The 24800-nt window shown below is 35.2% G+C and overlaps 1 protein-coding gene across 1 annotated transcript; it reads right to left on the reverse strand.

Moving 5' to 3' along the window:
* Nucleotides 1-22187: 22187 nt before the first annotated feature.
* On the reverse strand, nucleotides 22188-24168 carry LOC127132074 (3-ketoacyl-CoA synthase 1). Its single transcript, XM_051060942.1, has one exon. It carries the CDS (start codon nucleotides 23951-23953, stop codon nucleotides 22370-22372), a length of 1584 nt encoding a protein of 527 aa, XP_050916899.1. The 5' UTR covers nucleotides 23954-24168; the 3' UTR covers nucleotides 22188-22369.
* Between the last annotated feature and the right edge of the window lie 632 nt (nucleotides 24169-24800).

Genomic DNA, 24800 nt, shown 5'->3' on the forward strand with positions numbered 1-24800 from the left:
TACAGTGTAAAGGAAAAACGGTAAATGGGGGGGGGGGGGGGGGGTCATGTCTTGTTGATGTATGATGCCTTGTACGAATGACCTTATCCTTATAATCTCACGGTGAATAAACAAAACTGTTATAGCCAGTCCCCCATGAAATAACTCACTAACCACTACTCATAGTTTTCTATCCTCTGTCCGCCAACGTAAGCAGGGTTAGGAGATGTATAAAATATTAATTCCCTATACCACTACTCGGGGTCTCCTATCCCTATTCAACCAGAGTAAGTAGAACAGTTGCCCTAGATCCAACATATATGATAAGGGTCAGTAATTTCTATGTGTCTAATATCAGATTTGTTGATTCTAAGTGTTGGCAGCAATTTTGGTAAAACAAAGAGTGTTCACAAGATGTCATGTGTGATGTCTTAACATGAGATATCCTATGTACCTGCTGGAGTTAAAGAAGATATGCAAGGCAGGATTATTTCAGAATGCCACATACAAAGACAAGGCTTCTGATATTGGTTGTACCTGCTGGAGCTTATATGGAAGACATATGCTGCAGGATTGTTTCAGTTGACATACTCATTGTCATGGTAACTGATATGGCTGTACCTGCTATAAAAGGAAACTGGATTATGCAGGATTTTTCCAGATGTCAGACCCAATGTCATGACATCCTGTACACAAAACATTCAGTATGAATGTCTGGTGTTTTGTGATTGCACAATTGGTGGCAATCATTGGTTGATTGAAGATATGGCTAGCTGGCGCAATCTATCAGGGATATCAACCAGATTTGTTTATTTTCCAAGGAGATCTTTACAGCTGATATGAAAAGATTTAATTGGAAAATATGTTTAGGGTTTTCAAGCTGTCCAATGTTTCTATAAAAAGGGACTCAGAAAACCTGTTTGAACACACAACCAATACTGAGCGAAATTTAGAGAGAGAGCTAGAGTTTATGTCTGTAGGTCATTCAAGTCATCAATAGATGATTGAATTGGACTGATTTGTCTTCTTGATCAAAGCTTTGAAGCAAGATCAAGAGTGTGTCTTCTTGATTGAAACTGTGAAGTAAAATCAAGAATATTGTAATTGAAAAGTATTTTCTTTTCACAAGGGATTGTTGTTTAAGATCACGGGTTTGTGATTGTAAGGGAAGTGAGTGGGTTCTCATATCTAAGAGTGCTTAGGTAGAAATTGCACGGGTAGAGATTAGGTGAGAAAGACTGTAACTTGGTGAAGTGTACGGATAGTCTTTGAACTAATTCTATTTTAGTGGATTTCCTTCCTGGCTTGGTAGCCCCCAGACGTAGGTGAGTTGCACCGAACTGGGTTAACAATTGCTTGTGTTGATTGCTTTACAATTCTGTTTATTATCCATTGTGTATTAACAGATATTAGTGTCGTGACATTACCTTCGACATCTTATATCTGATACCAGAATTTCAATTGGTATCAGAGCAGGCATCCTGCTCTGGCTCTGGGTGAGATCTTGGGAGAATACTTTCTGGTACAATGGAGAGGGATGGAGGATCTGTTCATAGGCCACCAATTTTGGATGGTTCTAACTATGACTATTGGAAACCGAGAATGGTAGCGTTTCTGAAATCCCTTGATAACAAGGCTTGGAAAGCTGTGCTAACAGGTTGGGTGCATCCTGTCATTACTAAAGAAGGAGAAGTCACCACTGAGAAGAAGCCTGAAGAACAATGGTCAAAGGAGGAGGATGATCTTGCTCTTGGAAACTCTAAAGCTCTGAATGCCATCTTCAATGGAATGGACAAGAATATTTTCAGGCTGATAAATAACTGTGAAATAGCCAAAGAGGCTTGGGACACTCTCAAGATCACTCATGAAGGCACATCTAGGGTAAAGATGTCTAGACTTCAGCTGCTCACCTCCAAGTTTGAAAACTTAAGAATGAAAGAAGATGAAAATATTCATGAATTTTACATGAGCATTCTTGAAATTGCCAATGCCTCTGGAGCCTTGGGCGAGAAGATGTCAGATGAAAAACTGGTAAGAAAGATATTAAGATCACTCCCCAAGAGATTTGCTATGAAAGTCACAGCCATAGAAGAATCTCAAGATATCTCAAATATGAGAGTGGATGAGCTGATTGGGTCCCTCCAAACATTTGAGATGGGAATATGTGATGGAGCTGAAAAGAAGGCCAAGAGCATAACATTTGTGTCAAACATCGAAGAGGAAGATGAGGTAGGTGGTCACGACATTGATGAAGACCTGGAAAATGAGATAGCAATGCTGGGAAGACAGTTCAACAGACTAATGAAAAAGGTAGATGTCAGAGCTAAGGGCAATGTCAAAAACATCACATCTGACATCAATAAATCCAACAGCTTTGGGAAGACCACAAAGTCTGAAGAAAAGCCCAAAGAAGTTCAGTGCTATGAGTGTAATGGGTATGGTCATATTAAAACTGAATGTGGGACCTACCTTAGGAAACAAAAGAGGAGTCTTGTAGCCTCTTGGTTTGATGGAAATCAAAATGAAGAAGCTACAAGTCATGTAAATGCTTTGACAGGAAGATGGGGGTCTGAGGAAGAGTCAATTGATGATGAAAGATCCTTTGAAGAGCTGGACACTACCTACAAAGAGTGGTGCCACAGAAGGGCAGGATTGTGCAGACAAGTTAAAAGACAGGAGAAAGTGATAGCTCAGCTGAAAAATGAGAAGAAAGAGTATATGGAAACCATCTCAAAATTGGAAACTGAGGCTGTATTCTTGAATCCTAAACTAGATGAGATGACTAAGTATGTAAAAATGCTTAACAATGGATCTGCCACCCTAGACAAGATTCTCCAGACTGGGCAAATAACTGGAAACAAATCTGGCATTGGATTCAAGGGTAAGTGCAGTTGCAAATCAAAATCCAAACCTAAGAGCAGTCATGGTAGAAGCAAATCTGAGATGTCACATCAGATGTCACAACATCAGAAAGGGAACCATCAAAGATGGAAATGCCAATGTTGTGGAAAATTTGGCCACCTGAAGCCCTTCTGTTATAAGCTATATGGCTATCCTGGTCTGGTTCAGTCTCAACACCAATCTAGGTCCAAACATCACAAGACTGTCAACAGAAAGCAATGGGCTCTTAAGACAAAGGTCACAAGTCTAATAGCCCATACTTCCCTCAGAGTCTCAGCCAAAGAAGATTGGTATTTTGACAGTGGTTGCTCCAGACATATGACTGGGAACAAAAACCTGTTGACTGAACTTCATCCTCATGCCATGAGCTATGTTACTTTTGGTGATGGTGCAAAAGGGGAAATCAAGGGAATGGGTAGGCTAGATTGCCCTGGAGTTCCTGACCTTGATGATGTTCTACTTGTTAAGGGATTGACTGCTAATCTCATAAGCATCAGTCAACTATGTGATCAAGGTCTGAATGTAAACTTCACAAAAACTGAATGTCTGATTACTAACAAAGAAAATAAAGTAATCACGAAGGGAGTTAGGTCCAAAGACAACTGCTACATGTGGAGCTCTCAAGAAACTGGATACTCTTCAATGTGTACCTTAGCCAAAGAAGAAGAAGTGAAGATATGGCATCAAAGATTGGGCCATCTACACCTGAAAGGTATGAAGAGAATCATATCAGTAGAAGCAGTTAGAGGGATTCCCAACTTAAAGATTGATGAGGAAAAAAAATTGTGGAGAATGTCAGATTGGAAAACAGACAAGGATGTCACACCAGAAGCTCAGACATGACACAACTACCAAAGTTCTGGAACTACTTCATATGGACTTAATGGGACCCATGCAGGTAGAAAGCCTTGGTGGTAAGAAATATGCATATGTGATGGTGGATGATTTCTCCAGATACACCTGGATCAATTTTATAAGAGAAAAATCTGATGTGTTTGAAGTCTTTAAGGAGCTGTGTCTGAAGCTTCAAAGGGAAAAAGGAAGTCCTGTTATCAAAATTAGAAGTGATCATGGAAAGGAGTTTGAGAACAACAAATTTGCTGAATTTTGTTCTTCAGAAGGAATTCATCATGAGTTCTCATCCCCCATCACTCCCCAGCAAAATGGTGTGGTGGAAAGGAAAAATAGGACTCTGCAAGAATCAGCCAGAGCTATGATTCATGCTAAGAAGTTACCCTATCATTTTTGGGCTGAAGCCATGAACACAGCCTGCTATGTCCACAACAGAGTGACATTAAAGAAAGGGACTCCCATAACTCTCTATGAAGTCTGGAAAGGAAGAAAACCTACAGTAAAATACTTCCATGTATTTGGTAGCAAATGCTATATCTTAGCTGATCGTGAGCAAAGAAGGAAGATGGATCCCAAAAGTGATGAAGGAATATTTTTGGGCTATTCAACAAACAGCAGAGCCTACAGGGTCTTCAATTCCAGAACTAATGTGTTGATGGAATCCATTAATGTAGTGGTTGATGATCAACAGACTGATGTCACAGACGATGTCGAGACATCTCTGAATGATTCTCCAGCTGACTCCTCAGACAAGAATAAGGAAGAAGAACCACCTCAAACTGAACCTGAAGATGACAAAATCAACAAGGGACCCTCTATCAAAATTCAGAAGGATCATCCCAAAGACCTTATCATAGGAGACCCAGATAAAGGAGTCACTAGTAGATCAAGAGAAGTAATCTCACATGGCTGCTTTGTGTCAAAGATTGAGCCCAAAAATATCAAGGAAGCCTTGACTGATGAGTTCTGGATCAATGCCATGCAAGAAGAACTAGGTCAATTCAAAAGGAATGAAGTATGGGAATTGGTTCCTAGACCTGAAGGAGTAAATGTCATAGGTACAAAGTGGGTATACAAGAATAAATCTGATGAACAAGGGGTTATTACTAAAAACAAAGCTAGATTGGTAGCCCAAGGATATACTCAAGTAGAAGGAGTTGACTTTGATGAAACTTTTGCTCCTGTAGCTCGCCTTGAGTCCATTAGATTACTGCTTGGAGTGGCATGTATTCTGAAATTCAAACTGTTTCAGATGGATGTGAAAAGTGCCTTTCTAAATGGCTACCTAAATGAAGAAGTATATGTTGAATAGCCTAAAGGCTTCACAGATCCAAACCTTCCTAAACATGTGTACAGATTGAAGAAAGCCCTCTATGGGTTAAAACAAGCTCCCATGGCTTGGTATGAGAGGCTCACAGTATTCCTCACTGACAATGGATACAGGAAATGAGGTATTGACAAAACTCTGTTTGTGAAGAATGAAGGAGGGAAGCTCATGGTGGCACAAATATATGTAGATGACATAGTATTTGGTGGAATGTCAAAGCAGATGGTTGAACACTTTGTTAGACAAATGCAATATGAATTTGAGATGAGCCTTATTGGAGAACTGACTTACTTTCTTGGGCTACAAGTCAAACAGATGGAAGACTCTATATTCTTATCTCAAAGCAAGTATGCCAAGAACATTGTGAAGAAGTTTGGCATGGAGAATGCAAGTCATAAAAGAACTCCTGCTCCTACACATGCAAAAATCTCCAAAGATGAAAATGGTGTCAGTGTAGATCAAAGTCTATACAGAAGCATGATAGGGAGTCTGCTATACCTCACATCAAGCAGACCTGACATTGCATTTGCTGTTGGTGTGTGTGCTAGATATCAAGCTGAACCAAAAGTCAGTCACATAAACCAAGTAAAGAGAATACTGAAATATGTCAATGGCACCAGTGACTATGGGATGCTATATACTCATGGATCTGGATCTATGTTGACTGGATACTGTGATGCAGACTGGGCTGGAAGTGCTGATGATAGGAAGAGCACATCAGGGGGATGCTTCTTCTTAGGGAACAACCTGATTTCATGGTTCAGTAAGAAACAAAACTTTGTATCTCTATCCACTGCTGAAGCTGAGTACATAGCAGCGGGAAGTAGTTGTTCTCAACTGGTCTGGATGAAACAAATATTGTCTGAATACAATGTCACACAAGAAGTCATGACATTATACTGTGATAACCTGAGTGCTATAAATATTTCCAAGAATCCTATTCAGCACAATAGGACTAAGCACATAGATATCAAGCATCACTTCATCAGAGAACTTGTGGACGAAAAGATCATAGCACTGGAGCATGTTCCTACAGAGAGGCAACTAGCTGACATATTCACAAAAGCCTTGGATGCCAATCAATTTGAATGTTTAAGAGGAAAATTGGGGATCTGTGTGTATGAGAATCTATAACAATCAAAGGATTCTGGGGATAGTTCTCACAAAAAGAGTATGGAGTTTTGTGAGGTATGGTATAGCGAGAGATGTGATTAGTGTAAAGATTCTATAAGATTTATTTACCTTTGGTCAATTTTGACTAAAAGGGGGAGAAGTATATGGAGCTGGTGGAGCTGGGTGAAGCTGGGTACTGGCTGAGATGGCTGAACAGAAGTACAACTATTATTGGAAGAGGTGCACAGGTGCTGATGAAGAGGTGCATAGGTGCTGATGTTATAGCAGATGTCAGTGTGACATTCTGGCTGGTACAGGTGCTGGAGTTACAGTAGCTGTTTTTGGTGAATGCACATATTTAGGGGGAGAAGAAGTACCCTGGTGCATTGTGCATTTGTGTGTCTTACTAGTTGCATCAATAACTAGTAATTCTGTTGATTGTTGCACAGTTTTAGGGGGAGGAGAAGTACCCTTGTGCATGTGTGTATTACTAGTAGCCATAGCTAGTAATTGTTTTTGCTTCTGCTGCTGTTTAAACTACTGCTATGTGGTTTAACTGCTGATAGAGTTTGCCTTGTGAACAAAAAGGACAGATATATGTTTTAGCCAAAATTTGCCAAAGGGGGAGTTTGTTGATTCTAAGTGTTGGCAGCAATTTTGGTAAAATAAAGAGTGTTCACAAGATGTCATGTGTGATGTCTTAACATGAGATATCCTATGTACCTGCTGGAGTTAAAGAAGATATGCAAGGCAGGATTGTTTCAGAATGCCACATACAAAGACAAGGCTTCTGATATTGGTTGTACCTGCTGGAGCTTATATGGAAGACATATGCTGCAGGATTGTTTCAGTTGACATACTCATTGTCATGGTAACTGATATGGTTGTACCTGCTATAAAAGGAAATTGGACTATGCAGGATTTTTCCAGATGTCAGACCCGATGTCATGACATCCTGTACACAGAACATTCAGTATGAATGTCTGGTGTTTTGTGATTGCACAATTGATGGCAATCATTGGTTGATTGAAGATATGGCTAGCTGGCGCAATCTATCAGGGATATCAACCAGATTTGTTTATTTTCCAAGGAGATCTTTACAGCTGATATGAAAAGATTTAATTGGAAAATATATTTAGGGTTTTCAAGCTGTCCAATGTTTCTATAAAAAGGGACTCAGAAAACCTGTTTGAACACACAACCAATACTGAGCGAAATTTAGAGAGAGAGCTAGGGTTTGTGTCTGTAGGTCATTCAAGTCATCCATAGATGATTGAATTGGACTGATTTGTCTTCTTGATCAAAGCTTTGAAGCAAGATCAAGAGTGTGTCTTCTTGATTGAAATTGTGAAGTAAAATCAAGAATATTGTAATTGAAAAGTATTTTCTTTTCACAAGGGATTGTTGTTTAAGATCATGGGTTTGTGATTGTAAGGGAAGTGAGTGGGTTCTCATATCTAAGAGTGCTTAGGTAGAAATTGCACGGGTAGAGATTAGGTGAGAAAGACTGTAACTTGGTGAAGTGTACGGATAGTCTTTGAACTAATTCTATTTTAGTGGATTTCCTTCCTGGCTTGGTAGCCCCCAGACGTAGGTGAGTTGCACCGAACTGGGTTAACAATTGCTTGTGTTGATTGCTTTACAATTCTGTTTATTATCCATGGTGTATTAACAGATATTAGTGTCGTGACATTACCTTCGACATCTTATATCTGATACCAGAATTTCAAGATTAACAGAGCATCTCAAATAAAAAACATTAAGAATAAGCAACAACTGAATAAAATTAGAATTAAAAGGATTCATAGAAAATCAAACTAACATATAATTCCAACAAGATTGATTAAGATTCATCATCACACAACCTAACCTAGAGGAGTTTTAGCTACTCATAATGAAAATTACAATACCAATTGAATAAAGAAGAATAACATATGAATTCCCTTGAAGGATTGGCCTCCAATGCTCTTAAAATCATCCTTCGATGCTGTAAAATCGTGCTTCTAGTGCAAGAATTTGTAACCCTTGTCAAACTGCTGAAAATCCCCTTAAAAATCACTTAGAACGGGTCAGAACGCGTCATAAAAAGCCAATAAAAGTATCCATCATGCACATTATATAAGCATCACACATGTGATGTAACTTTTTCAAATCTATCACGCACATGATTATTCCAGTAACAACGTCAAAATTCACCTTTTTCACTAGAATTTTCACTAAGTCCCATTCTTTCATACTCAGTTATTTTTCGCTCATTCTTGGATCTTTCTTCATCATTTTGGCTCATCTTTCACTCATTTTTCACCGATTCTTCGCATAATTATATGCATTAACGGACATTCATCACAACCCCAAACTTGAATCTTTGCTTGTTCTTAAGCAACTCACCTGCAACTGCACATTTCAACAGACAACAAGTCATACAATAACTATTAAACATCAATATATTTTGTCGTTACCTGGCCATTTTTCCAGCTTCCAACTTCTATTCGGAAAATTTAGAAATTGTCCTCAACATTGACGAGTAATCAACCTGTCTCTCAACTCACTTTACTCGCTCCATGGATAAGGTTATCACTTAATCAACATGCAAAATAAATTATATTGAGCTTGATCATGTTGTAATATAGTTTATCATAGAAATCATAACACACACATAAAAGGTCTTTTCAGGTTGTAACTTGGCTTATATTCGGTTAGAATATTTTTAGGAAAGTAGGTTTAAACCTTTGGAGTTAGGTATCTAGTTCTCCTTCTATTATCATACTGTTTTGTTCCTTCTTGTTGGTACTAGAGTTTCAGTCATTCTTTTTTATTCTTTATTTTTTTTGAAGAAGTGACTTTTTCTACTTCTTATTTTCTCAATATTTTTGAAAATTTGACCACTTAACTCTAGTACCTGTAAGACCCCAATTTTGACCCTAAGATCCCTCATACTATCTCATCACATGCATTGGCTTTGGGATCACACCTTGGCATCCTCCTTACCTCTCATTCATTGGGTTTTCATTGTGAGAGGTCACCAAGAACATTTGATTGTATCATAATTTATTTTTCATTATTTACTAACCAAAATACCAAAAATATGTCTATGTATAAATTTGTTTCTTTTGTAGGTAGTGTGTATGCTCACATATGCTTCATCAAGCTTATATCTAGGGTTTGAGACCCTCAATGCAAGGAGGCTAATCAAGAGATGGTTCAAATTGACTCTAGACATCATATATGGATCCCCACGGTCTTCACATATCATTTGATCAAGGGTTCATCAAGAGTTTGGAGCTTGTTTGCCTTGGAAGCCCTAATTCATTTGAGTATGTTGTGTGACTTCCTCAACAAGTTTCTTCATCATTTGATCAAATATTTAAAGGGATAATTCATATTAAATAATCTTACACATATATGATCTTCCATAAGTCCCAAAAATAAAGATAATGTCAAGCTAGCAAGTTGGTTCATGATGGTTGACCAGAGAAAGTCAACTGGTCAAATCTGAGGTTTCCTAGACCCTATCTCCTACAATTTTTGTCATATGAAAATTATTCTAAGAGAAAATTTACTCATAATGACATTCCAAACAACTTTCATGTTAAAGTCTAGAGCTATTTTTACTTGTAAAGTCATTTTTTATGGTGAAAGATTATAAGTCATTTTGTTTGAACTCTAGTTAGGAGGTCAACTCCCTAAGACCATAACTTGCTGAATTTTTATGAGATGAAATCCATTCAATTTCCCTGATAAAATTCAAGATGTCTTCTTCAACTTTGATGTATGGAAGAAGTTAAAATTCAACTTTCAAATGCATGTGCCAAGAGGAAACATTATAGGCCATTTTGGGCCATTACCATTGAACAAATGACTTTCCTCAACTTCTAAAATACATAACTCCTTCATACTAAATCCAAATGAGGTCAAATTTGTTACCAAATTTAATAAGTTTGAAATATCTACAACTTTGATGAAGGAATTGTTTCCATTTGAAGTCCATAACAAAAGTTATTCAAGGTGGAAGAAGTAAACATTTGACTTGGTACTTAGAAAATTTTCATTTATGTTTGATTTTCCGAACTTCCACCTCAAAATTCATAATGATCCAAGCTTCAAATGGAAAAGTGTTAAACATTAAAGTTGTTCCCCTTGATCTCACCTTTCCAAAAAGTTCAAGATCATTTCATTTGGATCAATATTGAAGGAATTGAGCATGGGTGTAATGCTTGGTACCATTTGAAAGTTTCTCATGTTCAATTTCATTTCAATATTGCATGGCTTAATGCATTGCTTTCAGCACCACATGTGCATGATTTTGGACCTTTTCCAATCATTCTTTGGGCTTTGTACATGCCCATGCAAGCTCATGATGCAATTTCTATTTTTGGATTTCAAATGAAAGTGTGTGGAAAGCATTTGAATTGGCTATAAATACAAGTGCAATGAGTTCAGAACTTCATTAATACCTTGCCCAAGCTTTGCATAGACGATTCAAACCCTTCACTCCATAGATTTTTTTGAAGATTTCATTAAAATCAAGTTTGAATTTCACCTTCTGTTTTAAAATTCAAACTTCAAGAATTCATTGCCCTTTCCATCTCAATTGATCACTGAAAGCAAGAGGAAGAGGAATCAAGCAAATCCAGATCAAGATCAAGCAAATTTGAAGCAACTCAAAGGTGAAAATTCAGAAACTTCATCTCTTCGATTCTCTCTTAATTCTTCACTATTCTTTGTGATTTTTGGTTTTTTGAAGTCCTGCCAATGTAAGCAACAAGATTGAGTTGCTTTGAGGTCAAATCGAAGCAACTCAGATCATGAACCTCAAATTTCAAATCCATGTATCTTTCGATATACTTGGGATTGGAAGAAATGGAGGCCAAATTCGTGCTCCTAAGCATTTTTTCTTTAAATTAGTGTATTCATTTTTCATTTTTCATGAAGTTTTGGTTGGACCAGTCTGGTGGTTCTCACCGAAGAAGATGACCGGAGCTAGGGCTCCGGTGGTGTGTTGACAGCTTCCCAACCATCTGATCTTGATTCCACGTTTTAATCCTGACCTTTGTTTTGTTTGACTCATGTTGCAGCGCGCTTGACTCATGTGCTCGGTGCACCTTAGCACGTGGCCATCAGATCTGCCACCTCAATTAATGAGGGAGATCTGATGGCCCTTGTTTTTTTGAATTTCTTTTTATTTTCTGATTTTTCATTTAATCCCTTTATTTTGTTTAATTCATATTAATTTCATTTTTAATCCAAAAAATATGGGACCTTCACCAAAAATCTTTAAATATCTTTCTCTTTCATTTTCTGAATTAAAATTATTTTTTGGATTAATTTTGCTATTTTTCATAAATTAAATGTTTTTATGCATATTTTTAATTATTTAAAAATACTTATGACTTTTTAAAAATCATGAATTTTTTTGTATAAGGTCCTTTGACCTTGTTTGACCTAGGATAAATCTCTTAGACATTTATTTGGTGTTTTGAAGAGGTTTTAGATTTTGACCAAACTAATTTTTATTTTAATGCATTTTTAATTTGATTTTTAATTGATTAATTGTGTAAAAATTATGTTGAGGGATTTTTATGGTCTTGTGATGTTTGACTATTTTGCTTGGGCCTTGGTCAAGGTTGATTTAACTTTTATTGGATTAAAATCATTGGATTTAGGGGATTGATGAAAGGTACATTTCATCTCCCAAAATAAATGAATGATTTTAATTTGATAAAATTCCTGTCATGACCAATTTGTGTTTCTCTCATCTCCCCTCTCTCTTCATTTTCATCCCTATTCTTTCTCATCCTTTTCATTGACCAATGAAGTCTCAATATCCTAAGGCTAATTGGTTAATCAATGACCTTGTGTCAGATGAACCAATATAAGTATGGATGAGATAGGTCCATCGCTTGTGATCTTTTCTTTTAGTGTGTGGTTTATTTTAGGAGTTTGGTTCATTATACCAAATCTCTAACATGCATTAGCACCAAAATTTTTATTTCCCGATCTCAGATAGTTGTGACTTCTACAGTCCAATTACGATTGCTTAACATAGAGCTAAATTTGACCTTAAAGGCATATCATTCTAGTAAGTGAGATTGTAACTCTCCCATCTTTCATGGTATTGTATGGAAACTTGGCCTTTTTCCTTCCTTTGGAAGATGTCTTGGTTCAAGGATCCATGCTTGTGAATAAATGGTTGAGTGTTCTCCAAAGAATGACTTAATCAATTGAAAAGCAAAACACCACTAACATAATTAACTTTGACTAACATTTGACTAATTCTTATTAATATTGCTATACTTTCAAGTCATTTACTTTATGCAATTTAATTTCAAGTCATTTACCATTCATTGTCATTTACATATCATTTAACTTGTTTATGTTTATGTAATTTTCACTTTGTTCATTGGAGCCATATATTGTGATTGTATATATTTGTTTGTGTATTTTGTTTGTGCTTGTGGTCTTAGGACCTTAAAATACCTAATAAACAGCAAAAACCATAAAAAATGTTTGGTGGATTGTTTAGGCTTGATCTGAACTTTTGGACTTAGGATTAGGCAACATTCCATGTGCAAAAGAACTTGGCCAATGCCAACATTTTTTAGACTAAGTTATTGTGATTTGAGCTTTCATCTGATGCAAGTATTGGGATCCACTTGAATTTATATGTTACATGGTCCTGATGCAACTATTATTTTGACCTGATGTCTAATGCCTTATTCTGAGTCAATCCAAGAGTACTTCATTTGATACATGAGAAGACAAAGAAGATTGCTAGCTATGGGATTTGCTTGCTTGGATGTGGTCATCTTTATTTGATGCCTTGATCTTTATGATGTCTGATATTGCCAATTGCTTGTTGATAATTGCTTGATTTAAAGTTGAAAGGGAAAATGGGTTTTCTATATAACACTTTTGTCTGTTGGATTGCATCCCATTGGTCAGATCTTTTCAACTCTTAACTTTTAATTTTACGCTTAAGATTAGTCTCTTCATCTTCTCCCACTTCTTAAATTTCAAAATCTCTCCCCCTTTTCAAAAACTTTCTTTGCTTGTGATTTCAAGCTAAGACCTTATTTCAAATAGGAACTTTGGCCTTATGCCATTGAAATTTCAAACTCTTTTCTTAAATAAAACTTGTAAATGAACTTAACCATATTTGACTTAAAATTTCAAAAGACAAAAAGAACTAACACTCATTCAAACTTCTGGCCCTCTTATGCCCTTTCTTACTTAAACCTTTGATTAAAAGTTACTCACTCATTTTGAAATTGTTACCACGAACTACGAGATTTTGATCCCTCATTTTTATGTTGGTACATAGGCACAAGTCCGAAGGTCTTGTCAAACACAAAAATATAATCAATGAATTATTTTCTCACCCCACACTCTATTTTTCTCAAACATCATTTTATACCAAACCCACATACACACATAAAAAAGGGCTCCCTAGGAGTACCTAGGACACTTTGGGTGCTAACACCTTCCCTTTGTGTAACCAACCCCCTTACTTGTAATCTCTGACATTTTATTAGTTTTGATTTGAAAACTTCTTATCTTTGGGTTTTATTCGTATTTTTCCCTTTTCCTTTGGAAACAATAAAAGCGCGGTGGCGACTTTGGTTTTATTGACGTTAAGCTTATCCATAGCTTAATGGTCATGAACTTACCGCTACAGTACCCCAACCCCAAACTTAAAACTTTGCTCACTTCTAAGAGAAACCGCAAACTTAATATTTTTCATTCATCTTTAATAAATAAAATTCTACCTAACTTCAAAAGAGAAGGCGGAAAGAAAGAATCTTTCAAGTCAAATGGTTAAGAGTTGTAGGCTACGTCACCGAAAGAAAGGTTTGGGCTCAAAGTGGCTAGAAAAGGATGCTCCTAATACTACAAGGTGGCTACAAGGACTCAAAGTTATAAACAAAGAACTTGCCTCAATGTGTGTCAATCAAACTAGAAAACTTAATCAGAAATAGATCAAACCAGATAAAATAAAATTGCACGAATACACTCTAAGAACGAAAAAAGTGAACAATGTAAATATTTTGGCTCAAATCTTACCTGATGAGGTATCTGAAGTTTGAGTACAAGTTCGTCGATTATTCTGTCTTCCTTTGCCTTCAAGTTTCCAATTGCTTTCATTATGATCAAGTCCCCATTTTTTTCTTGGATCATTTGTTCAATTCTAAAGTTAGAACTTGCAATCTGAAAAAAAAACATAAGCAACTACAATTTTTTATTAAGGACATATAGATCTTCATGGAAAAATTTGATGCTTGAGTAAGTACTTCCTCTTAGTATGGGCTTGAATTGAAATAAAAGAAATTCTGCAAAATAAAAACTAATTTAAAAATTGATGGGTTGCCTTTCATCCAATGCTTCTTTTATGTCAATAGTTTGACGCTCAATGCTTAAAATAGACCAGGCACAAGGGATACCCTCACGCCGATCACTTCGTTTCTTCTTTATCTTGTATCTCTCTTACTACCTCTTACCTCCAGATGATAGCAAGTCTCTAACTTTCCTACACCCGATTCCCAATCATACGCCTTCAAAACTACTTTCTTTTTATTTACCTTTAATATAAGTTCACCCATTTCTACATCAATCTTGGATTTCCTGTTTGCCAGGAATGGCCGTTAGAGAATAACAAATCCTCATAAAGTTCCTTTTGTATCTAACACTACAAAATCCACAGGAAATACCAATCTGTCGACATGTACTAATACATCACGCAACATACTAACCGATTGAGTAACAGATAAGTCAGCTAAAGTGAGAGTCTTGTTACTCGGTTGATATCACCCTTATTCAATTATTTTACTGTTTTCAATGGCATGTCATTTATGCTAGATCCAAGATCACACAGAGCATGCAAAATATTTACCTCACTGATATTTCAAGAAGTAGTAAACTTCCTTGGATCTTTTAATTTTGGTGGCAACACTTGAGATTTTACCACTTCCTCCTTTTCAGTCATGTTTACATAATCCTTACCTATCTTCTCTTTTGTCCTCTTTAAAAACGTCTTCATAAATTTAATAAATTTAGGAATCGGTTCTAAAATTTCATGGAACGAAAGAGTTACCTGTAGATTTGTTAGCATTTCCTTGAACTTTGTAAACATCGTCATTTCATCCTCTTGAACCAGTTTCTTTCTTATTATAGGGAATGATGGTTTAATGTAATTCGGTAAAAATTATTTGGTTTTGTCAAGATTTTCTTCTCCAAGGAGAATTTTTATCAATGAAGTAACCAAGGGTGACTCCTCTTTCCTCTTCATCACCTAGATTCCATTTATCTTTTCTTTCAGTTACACCCCCTAGATTCCATTTATCAACAAAGAAAATCTTTCAATTTCTAAATTTTATTTTCATTTCCTGAATCTTTGGGCTGAATATACTGACATTGTTTATAAAGATTTGTCAATTAAGGGACAAACTACAGTCCAAACAGTCCATGAGACCACAAACGGGACCAAATTCTTATGAAATTGAGATTTGAATTTGAGAGTATTCAGACTAACCTCATGAAAACAACTATTATCCCTTCTTTAGATGAATGTCTAAATGCATTGCTTCATGAAGGACAACGTCTCCTCACTCAAACAACCATGGAACAAATGAAGTTGTCCTTACTCTTTGTGGCGTATGTTGTACAAGGAAAACCTTGAGGGTGTGACATGAGTCGTGTCTTCTGCAAAGGTCTTGGATATTTTTCTTCCCATTATCCTAAAAACTTCTTCAACTAATGAAAGAAAAAAAAAGGTCACGCCATTAAGGAATGTTTAACTAGGCCACCAAGGAAATTACAACATCTATTGCATCTATAGGCTTTACTTCTGCTATTTCCCTGAATCATAATTTGCCTAATTTTGTGCCAACTTTGACACATATGAAGTGGTTCAGCAAATGATTGTTTATGTGTTTTCTGCTTTTGGTTTTTCAAGGGAGATAATCGTGATGGTGCCTAAAGTTAGACGTCTTTTTTCTTTAAATTCATTGTTGTCTTCGTGTTCTTTATTGCCTTTTATTTCTTCCAATTCTGCAACGGTTAGTTTCCAACTATGGCATACGCATCTTGGTCTTCCAAGCTTAAACGCACTTTGTGATATGGTAAAATCTAGAGTTCTTAGGCAATACAAATTTTGCACCTCTTAGTAAATTTTACTAAGTTTACAAGATTCCTAATAAGAGGTGCAAAGTTTGTATTGCCTAAGAACTCTAGATTTTACCAAATCACAAAGTTTGTATTGACAAATATTTATAAAGAATGTCAGTATATTCAGCCCAAAGATTCAGGAAATAAAAATAAAATTTAGAAATTGAAATATTTTCTTTCAGTTACACCCCTTAAATTGAAAATACCTCAGTACACTATGATAAACAAAGAATTAAACAAATAACAATAAAAACTAAGAAAATTGAAATATGTTGCACAAAGCATTGCCCTGTTGCAATCAACAATCCCCGACAACATCGCCAAAACCTTGATGACTTCTCGGCAAGTGTATCGATAATGTCACATTAATAAAAAGATTGAACCCACAAGGACTGTGTTCGAACAAGTCAATAATTATGCAATGTAAAGGAGAAACAGTAAAGGGGGGGGGGATTCAGGTTTTTAGACGGAAAACAAATTACGAGTTTAAGCAGAAGAAATAAAGACAATTAGCTTGTGCTTTAGAAACCCCTTATCATCTCTTGTTGATGTATGATGCCTTGTATGAACGGTCTTATCCTTATAATCTCACGACGAATTAACAAAACCATTATAGCCAATCCCCCATGAAATAACTCACTAACCGCTACTCGGAGATTTCTATCCCTAGTCCGCCAGTGTAAGCAGGGTTAGACGATGTATAGAACATTAATTCCCTATAACAATACTCGAGGTCTCATAACCCTATTCAACCATCGTAAGTATAACAATTTCCCTAGGTCCAACACATAGGCTAAGTGCCAGTATTCCCAATGTGTCCAATATCAGTTTAATATAGTATCTCAAATAAAAAGCATAAGAATAAGCAACAACTGAATAAAATTATAATTTAAAGGATTCATACAAAGTCAAACCAACATATAATACCAACAAGATTGAATAAGGTTCATCATCACACAACCTAACCTAGAGGAGCTTTAGCTACTCATAATGAAAATTATAATACTAATTGAATAAAGAAGAATAACATATGAATTCCCTTGATGGATTGGCCTCCAATGGCTTCCAATACTCTCAAAATCACCCTTTGATGCTGTAAAATCGTGCTTCTAGTGCAAGAATTTGTAACCCCTGTCAAACCGCTGAAAATCCCCTTAAGAAGCACTAAGAACGGGTCATAACGCGTCAGAAAAAGCCCAGAAAAACACCCATCGCGCGCATTATATAAGCATCGTGCACGCGGTGTAACCTTTTCAACTCTATCACGCACGCGATATCGCACATGACTATTTTAGTAGCTGCGTAAAAATTCACCCTTTTCACTAAGTCCCATTCTTCCATACTTGATTATTTTTCACTCATTCTTGAGTCTTTCTTCTTCATTTTGGCTCATCTTTCGCTCGTTTTTCATCGATTCTTTGCCTAATTATATGCAATGAGGACTGTCATCAGAGACCAAGAAGAAAAAGATGATATCAATCTTGAATATGAGAGCAAAATTAAGAAGGATGAAGATAAGAACAAGAAGGATGGTGTGGATGCATTACTATTGTAAGAGAAATATTTGAAAAATAAAAGAACAACATCAACAAATTGCTAAAGAAATTGAATTCCAATAGAATTGATGGAAAAATTAAGTTGTTTTATATTATTTTGTCTTTGATGTTGAAGATATATTTAATTATCAAATATAATTGTTGATCATTGCACTTGCTAAAAAGTACAATGATATAGTCATGTGTTTGTAGGGGTGCTTTATGTGTTGAGGATATTTAGACAACATGTTGATAATTGCACTTGCTAAACAGTACAATGACATAGTCCTATATTTGTAGGGCTGCTTTTTGTGTTTAGGATATTTAGAAAACACATATGATTTGCAGTGGTGAGAAGTTATGTATGTGTGTTTATAGAGAAAATCAGATGTCCCTCCTCATTTCTAAGGATGAGGTATTTATAGAGTTTTTGGATGCTGGACAAGAGAGGAAGTTAAACCCATTTCCTCCACCTCCCCCCCTTAATTTGTCAGTGAGGACTGGTTCCTTTCCCACTACTATGGACGACGATTTTCCACCTCTCTTTGAATGTCTCTTTGGACCAGTACGTGTGACACATGTTTTCTTACTAAATTAAGAGGGATGCATGGATTGGATTGAATATTTTAGCCTAAGAACAACAAGGTGGATTAGCCATTCTTTGGGCTAACTCGAGCATTTCTTTGGGTTACCTTGAGGTAGCCCTTATGTGAGCTACCTCTTTGGGCAACCTCAAGCCCCTCTTTGCATGAACTCGAGGTAGCCCTTCTGTGTCGACATTTAGGTAGCCCTTCTTTGGACACCCGTCCTATATTGCGACAATTAGTTTGTAAGGTGCAATCAAGGACCCTCCTTCTTAGGGCCCAATAAAACTATACCGATACACAATTCTTTAAGTACGAGGACTTTGCAAAAGGACAAAGCGATTTAATCTAAGCAGAAGATAATTTATTTTGGGTGAGACTTTAAGTTGAATTACTTAGGCGAAACTTTAAGTTGTGTCTCTCGGGAGAGACTTTAAGTTAAGCCCATCACACGAAACTTTATGTTAAGTCCCTCTTTGTTTTGGTTGAAGCATAAAGCTATAAGATATTAACAAATACAAATAATTGGTTAAGTGATATGAGGAATAATGTATACACATCTTCAATTTAAGGGTTATACATTGTGTTGTGGCCCTATTGGCAAAACCTTGACCATTTTTGTTATGAGAACCACATTGTTTGCAAAAATTATATTTGCTCAATTATTCACCGTCCAATTATCTAATGACACATGATCCTATTAATTATTTGTTAAATATTATTTTATTTATTAATTATAATTATATTTTATATAATATTTTATTTTATTTTAAATGTGACAATAGTAAAAAATGTGTGACGTGACACATATAGACAATGTTATTTCAGAGTCACGTCATAAAAACTAGTTCCACACACAAAAAAAAAAAGTTGAATAAAGACTGATTTTTTAAAATGGAGAACTAAAAGGAAAAAAAATCAAAATATAACACTAAAAATGTATTTAAACCTTTAAAAAAGTTTATTTGAATAAATTTTTTTAGTTTTTTTTCAAAACTTATATATTGAAAAAAGTAAAATAAAAAATCATTTTCTTTTAAAATAATTCCGAAAATACTCCAAAAAAATATTTTTGAAAAGATATATATTTTTGGAAAATTGGAAAACAAATTTAGAATAAAATGATTTTGAGTGAAAAATTTAGAGTTTTAAAGCCTAACTTTAAATTTGAGGACTTTTATTTTTTTGTCTATATATAAATGACTGAAATTCACGATATAAAGATGAACAAATAAAATATTGTAGATTTGAATCCACGCTCTTGCATATAATATTCCTACATAGCTATTAATCGAACTAACTTAACTAGATTTCGGGACTTTTATTTTAGTTTAACTTATTTAAAAAATATTTATTTTTAAAATTTTATGTCTTAAATTTTGAAGAGATTTAAAATTAAACCTCAATTTTAAAAAATCCCAAAAATTGAACGTTTTCGTGCTATCTACACCTTTTTTTATGAGAACTAATTGAACACTCAGAAGATCAACTTTAATATTAAGCTGTTTATGTCATCTAATATGTATCCAATGATCAATACTCGAGGTTAAGGGTCAAACATGGAAAAACAACAAAAAATTTGTCCCAAAAAATTCTACAATAACAACCAGCTTAAGTTTCTTTATAGTTTTTCTTTTTGACAACTGTTTCTTTATGGTTTATTATTACACAAAAGGTGGAATGAACATTTGAATAAGACCTTGGTCACATTGTACTGCAACGCCACCTTGTTCACTTTTTGATGAATATATAGCACAACACCTTGGACTATTCATACCACCACTGCCACGTATTCATTTGTCTAAGCATTCCAATCTAAAGAACTTGCAAGGCAATATAAAAAAAAAGGCAAATGAATGAAAGTAAAGCATAGTGATTTATGAAAAAAAAACTGAAAAATGCATAATGATAAATAATACTAATACAAAAGAGAAATTTATTTAAAGAAGTCAACCAATGATAATGGTGGTAAATAAAAATAATTATATAAAAATCTAATAAGTTTCATCATAAATTTTCTGCTCTTTCTATTTATCGATAATAACGACTCTTAAATATAAGCTATTACTATCTCCTAATAATATATATTAGTTCTTAAATATAAACTATTATTATCGGCTAATAATATAGTCTCATTACTCAATATCCCTTCTTAAGTTGGAGCAAAAATTTAAACTGTGCTTCGAAAAGATGTATGTGAGTTGTAGCGTGTTATTAATAAAGGAAAGACTGACGATCAATTTTAATATGTTTTTGCTCTTTTATAAAATATTGAATTTTAAATGATATATATAATATATTGACTATTACAAAATAAACATATTATTTTACAATGACATCCAAAATCATCAAGTAGTTGTTTGGGTAATTTTAGCTCACATATAATCGCTGATATGGAGATATACTCAATTTTGTTGAAGAATATGACACAGTTGATTGTTTTCTAGTTTTCAAAAACATCAGAAAAATCAAATAATATCAGCCACCCTATCGAAGAGTGGCTCATCGAAGACATCCGAAAAATCAAATAATACCAACCACCCTATCGAAGAGTGGTTCATCGAAGATATCCGAAAAATCAAATAATACCAGTCATCCTATCGAAGAATGGTTCATTGAAGACATCGAAGAATGGTTCATTGAAGACATCAGAAAAATCAAATAATATCAACCATCCTGTCAAAGAATGACTCATAATTGAACACCTAACCCAATTAAAATCCTATCATCCCTCTAATCTCAATTTAGAATCAAACCTAAGTAGAATGCCTTAGCCCAAATTTTCTTGAAGTATCTAAACCTTAAATCTGCCTCCCAATATTATATAATAGATTTGATACAATGATTATTAAATGACTTTAACAAAATAAATTTATTCTCTTAATAAAGATCAGAGCTACACTATTGTTTTAATCCTATTTGAAATATTATAGTCCCGAACACCTATCCAACCATTGTTTATCAACATAGCAATTTTTATCATGGTTGTTCAATCTATTTCATTATAGTTTATTTTATCATCCTCCGATCTGTGAATGAGTTTAGAAAAAAAAATTGAGAAAAACTAAATTTTATGACTTTATAACCTACAATGACTTGGATTTCAATAACGATTCTAGATTCTATAAGTTGACTTGGATGAATTTATCTGAGTTTTGAAAATGAAGAAGAGAGTGATAGATTAGAGATATTTTGTTCGAATCAAAATTGAGTTGCCACCGTATTTTTTGAAAAAACTCTTAGTGTTTGTTTGGTTTTTCATCAAGTTTAACAAAATTACATCAAATTTTTATATTATCATAAATTCTCCAACTTCCAACTTCTCATTTTCCACGTTGTTAAAAGTGTCTAGAGATTTAATTTTATGTCTGCGAATTCTTCAAACACATATTTAACACATATTTATCTAAGTTGTATTCGTCTTCATCGACACTACAATATCCCAAACTATTTTGTATAATAAAAAACTAGATTAGTCATTGTTTTAATTTTTTTATTAATGTGGATTGTTTGTTGAATCTTTTTCCTCCTGAAAAGTACCGTGTCTTTTAAGAATCATTATAAATGTGAAACAACATACAAAAAGGAAAGTCATGTTCACAAACCTAGTTGTTTCAAAATGAGAATTTTTGCCCCCTTTTAGTAGATTCCTACATATATAGAGATATAGTATCCAAATAGAGAACCCACGCATGCTCATTCTAAGTTATACTAGTACTAGTATCATACAAGATAGAACATAAACTATGATCAATCACATTTAATCAATGATGTACTAACTCACAAGTACTTATAAAATAATAACAATAATTAATAATATACTTTTTTTTTGTTACATTGAATTAACAACTAATAATAACAACAAACCACCCAAAGAAAAAAGAAGAAAAAAATATAACAATTCTGTTTTACAAAGTTCAAGTACTAACAGAAACAGGCACACTAACAGGATACTTTTCAACAGAATCATCCCAAGGATTACCCCTCCAATCTCCGACCACCGGCAAGTCCCGCACCGCCTTCCACACCGCACTGTTACATTTAAAACCCGACCCGAACGCAATCTGCCATACCCGATCCCCTTTCGCGACGCGCCCCTTAGCCTCTGCATAAGCCAATTCATACCACAGAGAACTACTCGACGTGTTCCCGAATCGATGCAGAGTCATCCTCGACGGCTCCATATGCCACTCACTCAGTTGCAGATTCTTCTGTATCTCATCAAGAACAGCTCTTCCACCAGCATGAATACAGAAATGCTCAAAAGCAAGCTTGAAATCAGGTATATAAGGCTTCACACGCGAACCTTTCAACACTTTTCTTCTCACCAACGACAGAAAAAACATAAACTGTTCAGAAAATGGCAAAACCAATGGACCCAATGTTGTTATGTTTGTTTTCAAAGCATCACCAGCAACCGCCATTAATTCTCTGGCTAACGAAACACCGACTTTCCCATTCTCATCTTCTCTCTGATAAACACAGTTATAGTTCTTATCATCACCTCCTTTATGAGTTCGAACCGTGTGAACCAGCTTATACTTAGACCGAGTAAAATCCGATGGTTTATTCGATAACAGTATAGCAGCACCACCCATTCGAAAAATGCAATTCGAAAGAAGCATTGATCGGTCGTTTCCGAAATACCAATTCAATGTCAAATTCTCAGTGCTTAAAACCACTGCATACGAATTTGGATTCGCTTTCAGAAGATCCTTCGCAAGATCGATCGAAATAAGACCTGCACTACAGCCCATTCCACCGAGATTATAGCTTTTTATGTCAGTTCTGAGCTTATAATGATTCACAATCATAGCAGAAAGCGAAGGCGTTGGATTGAATAAGCTACAATTCACTACAAGAATATCGATATCTCTTGGATTAACACCTGTTTTAGCGAAAAGCGCGTCTAATGCTCCGAACATTACTGATTCTGCTTCTGAACGCGCTTCTTCCATACATAGATTTGGCGGACGGGAAGTTATTCCGTTCGGTAGAGACGTTTCGTCGCCTAAACCTGCTCTTGATAAAATTCTGCGTTGGAATTGAAGTGTTTCTTCTCCGAATTTGCCGCTATCGTCTAACATTTCGACGAACGATTCCACTGTTATCTTCCGTTCTTTTTCCGGTTTGTAGCACGCGAAATCGACTAAGTATATCGGCGGAGACCGTTTCGCGTAGTACAAAGCAAAGAGGAAGAGGAGAATGATGGAACCGACGGCCGTATCCGCGTCAAGTTGAAAAGTGTGGTTTGACCAGAGCTCTGAGAGCCGGTCGAGTTTCAGATCGGTGAGTTGAAATTGAACGGCGAGGAAGAGTAAGAGAGGAACTACGAGAGTGAAAATGAGAATGGTGGTAGCGTTGCATGAATAGCCGTATCCTAGCTTGACGTATTTCAGCTTCACCGTCTGTAGTAAATCCGGCAACCGTCGCCGAATTTTTATCACGGCGGAGGTTGAGTCTTTGAAATTCATCTCCGCCGTCAGATTCTCTTTATCCATATCTAAATTACTTTCTACACCCTCTCTAGAAGTGATTCTTCAATGTGTATATATTTTGGCTTTGTTTGGTTATGTACTTGTCTTTGAAAGCGGTTCTTATGAATTGAGATTGTGATGTTTCTGAAAAAGAATTGCGGTATCGTCAATTTATAAAGCCGGGGAATCGCGGTTGGAAGAAGCTGAAAACGTAGCTTCTTTAATGGGAAAATTACAATAATTGCTTAAATGGAAACTTTCCTTTTGCTTTTCATTTTCATTTTCATTTTTCATAATATAAAAAAAAAGTCCGAAATCACTTGAATTTTATAGTTTATTACTATTTTTTCTCAATTTTAATTTTCTAATCATAATAAAATATTTCAATAGTTATTCTTTCTTTTCTAACAAACATAGCCTAACTTAACCAAATTAATTAGCCTGCAATTTTCATTTTTCAATGAATGTATAGTTAAACCACATGGGACTTTGGCTATTAACTACAAGAAAGGTAGTATTATTTTAATCACGTGAAATTAATTTTGAAAAAGTAGTTTAAAGAAAGATGGATTATGGATATATGGGTCAACTACTTGCACAAAATTGAACCACCATTATTATGGACAATGGACTTATTAATTATTTAATTATGATTTACATTAATTAATTGATAAGTACTAGTACTAAGCTAGTTACTCTAGTTAGCTACGGTAACTATCGTGGGTAAAAGGTGTTATTTTTTTCAAGTCACGAAAGAAAAGTAACCACCGATTGAGGATATAGCGTGATGGAATTGGATAGTGAAAAGACAATAGAGTGTAAGAAAGTGGTGGGAGACTTTGTTTTGTTTCTATTTGGTTTTTATTTTTCA

This window comes from Lathyrus oleraceus, chromosome 3 (assembly GCF_024323335.1).
Source record: "Lathyrus oleraceus cultivar Zhongwan6 chromosome 3, CAAS_Psat_ZW6_1.0, whole genome shotgun sequence".
NCBI classification, from domain to species: Eukaryota; Viridiplantae; Streptophyta; class Magnoliopsida; order Fabales; family Fabaceae; genus Lathyrus; species Lathyrus oleraceus.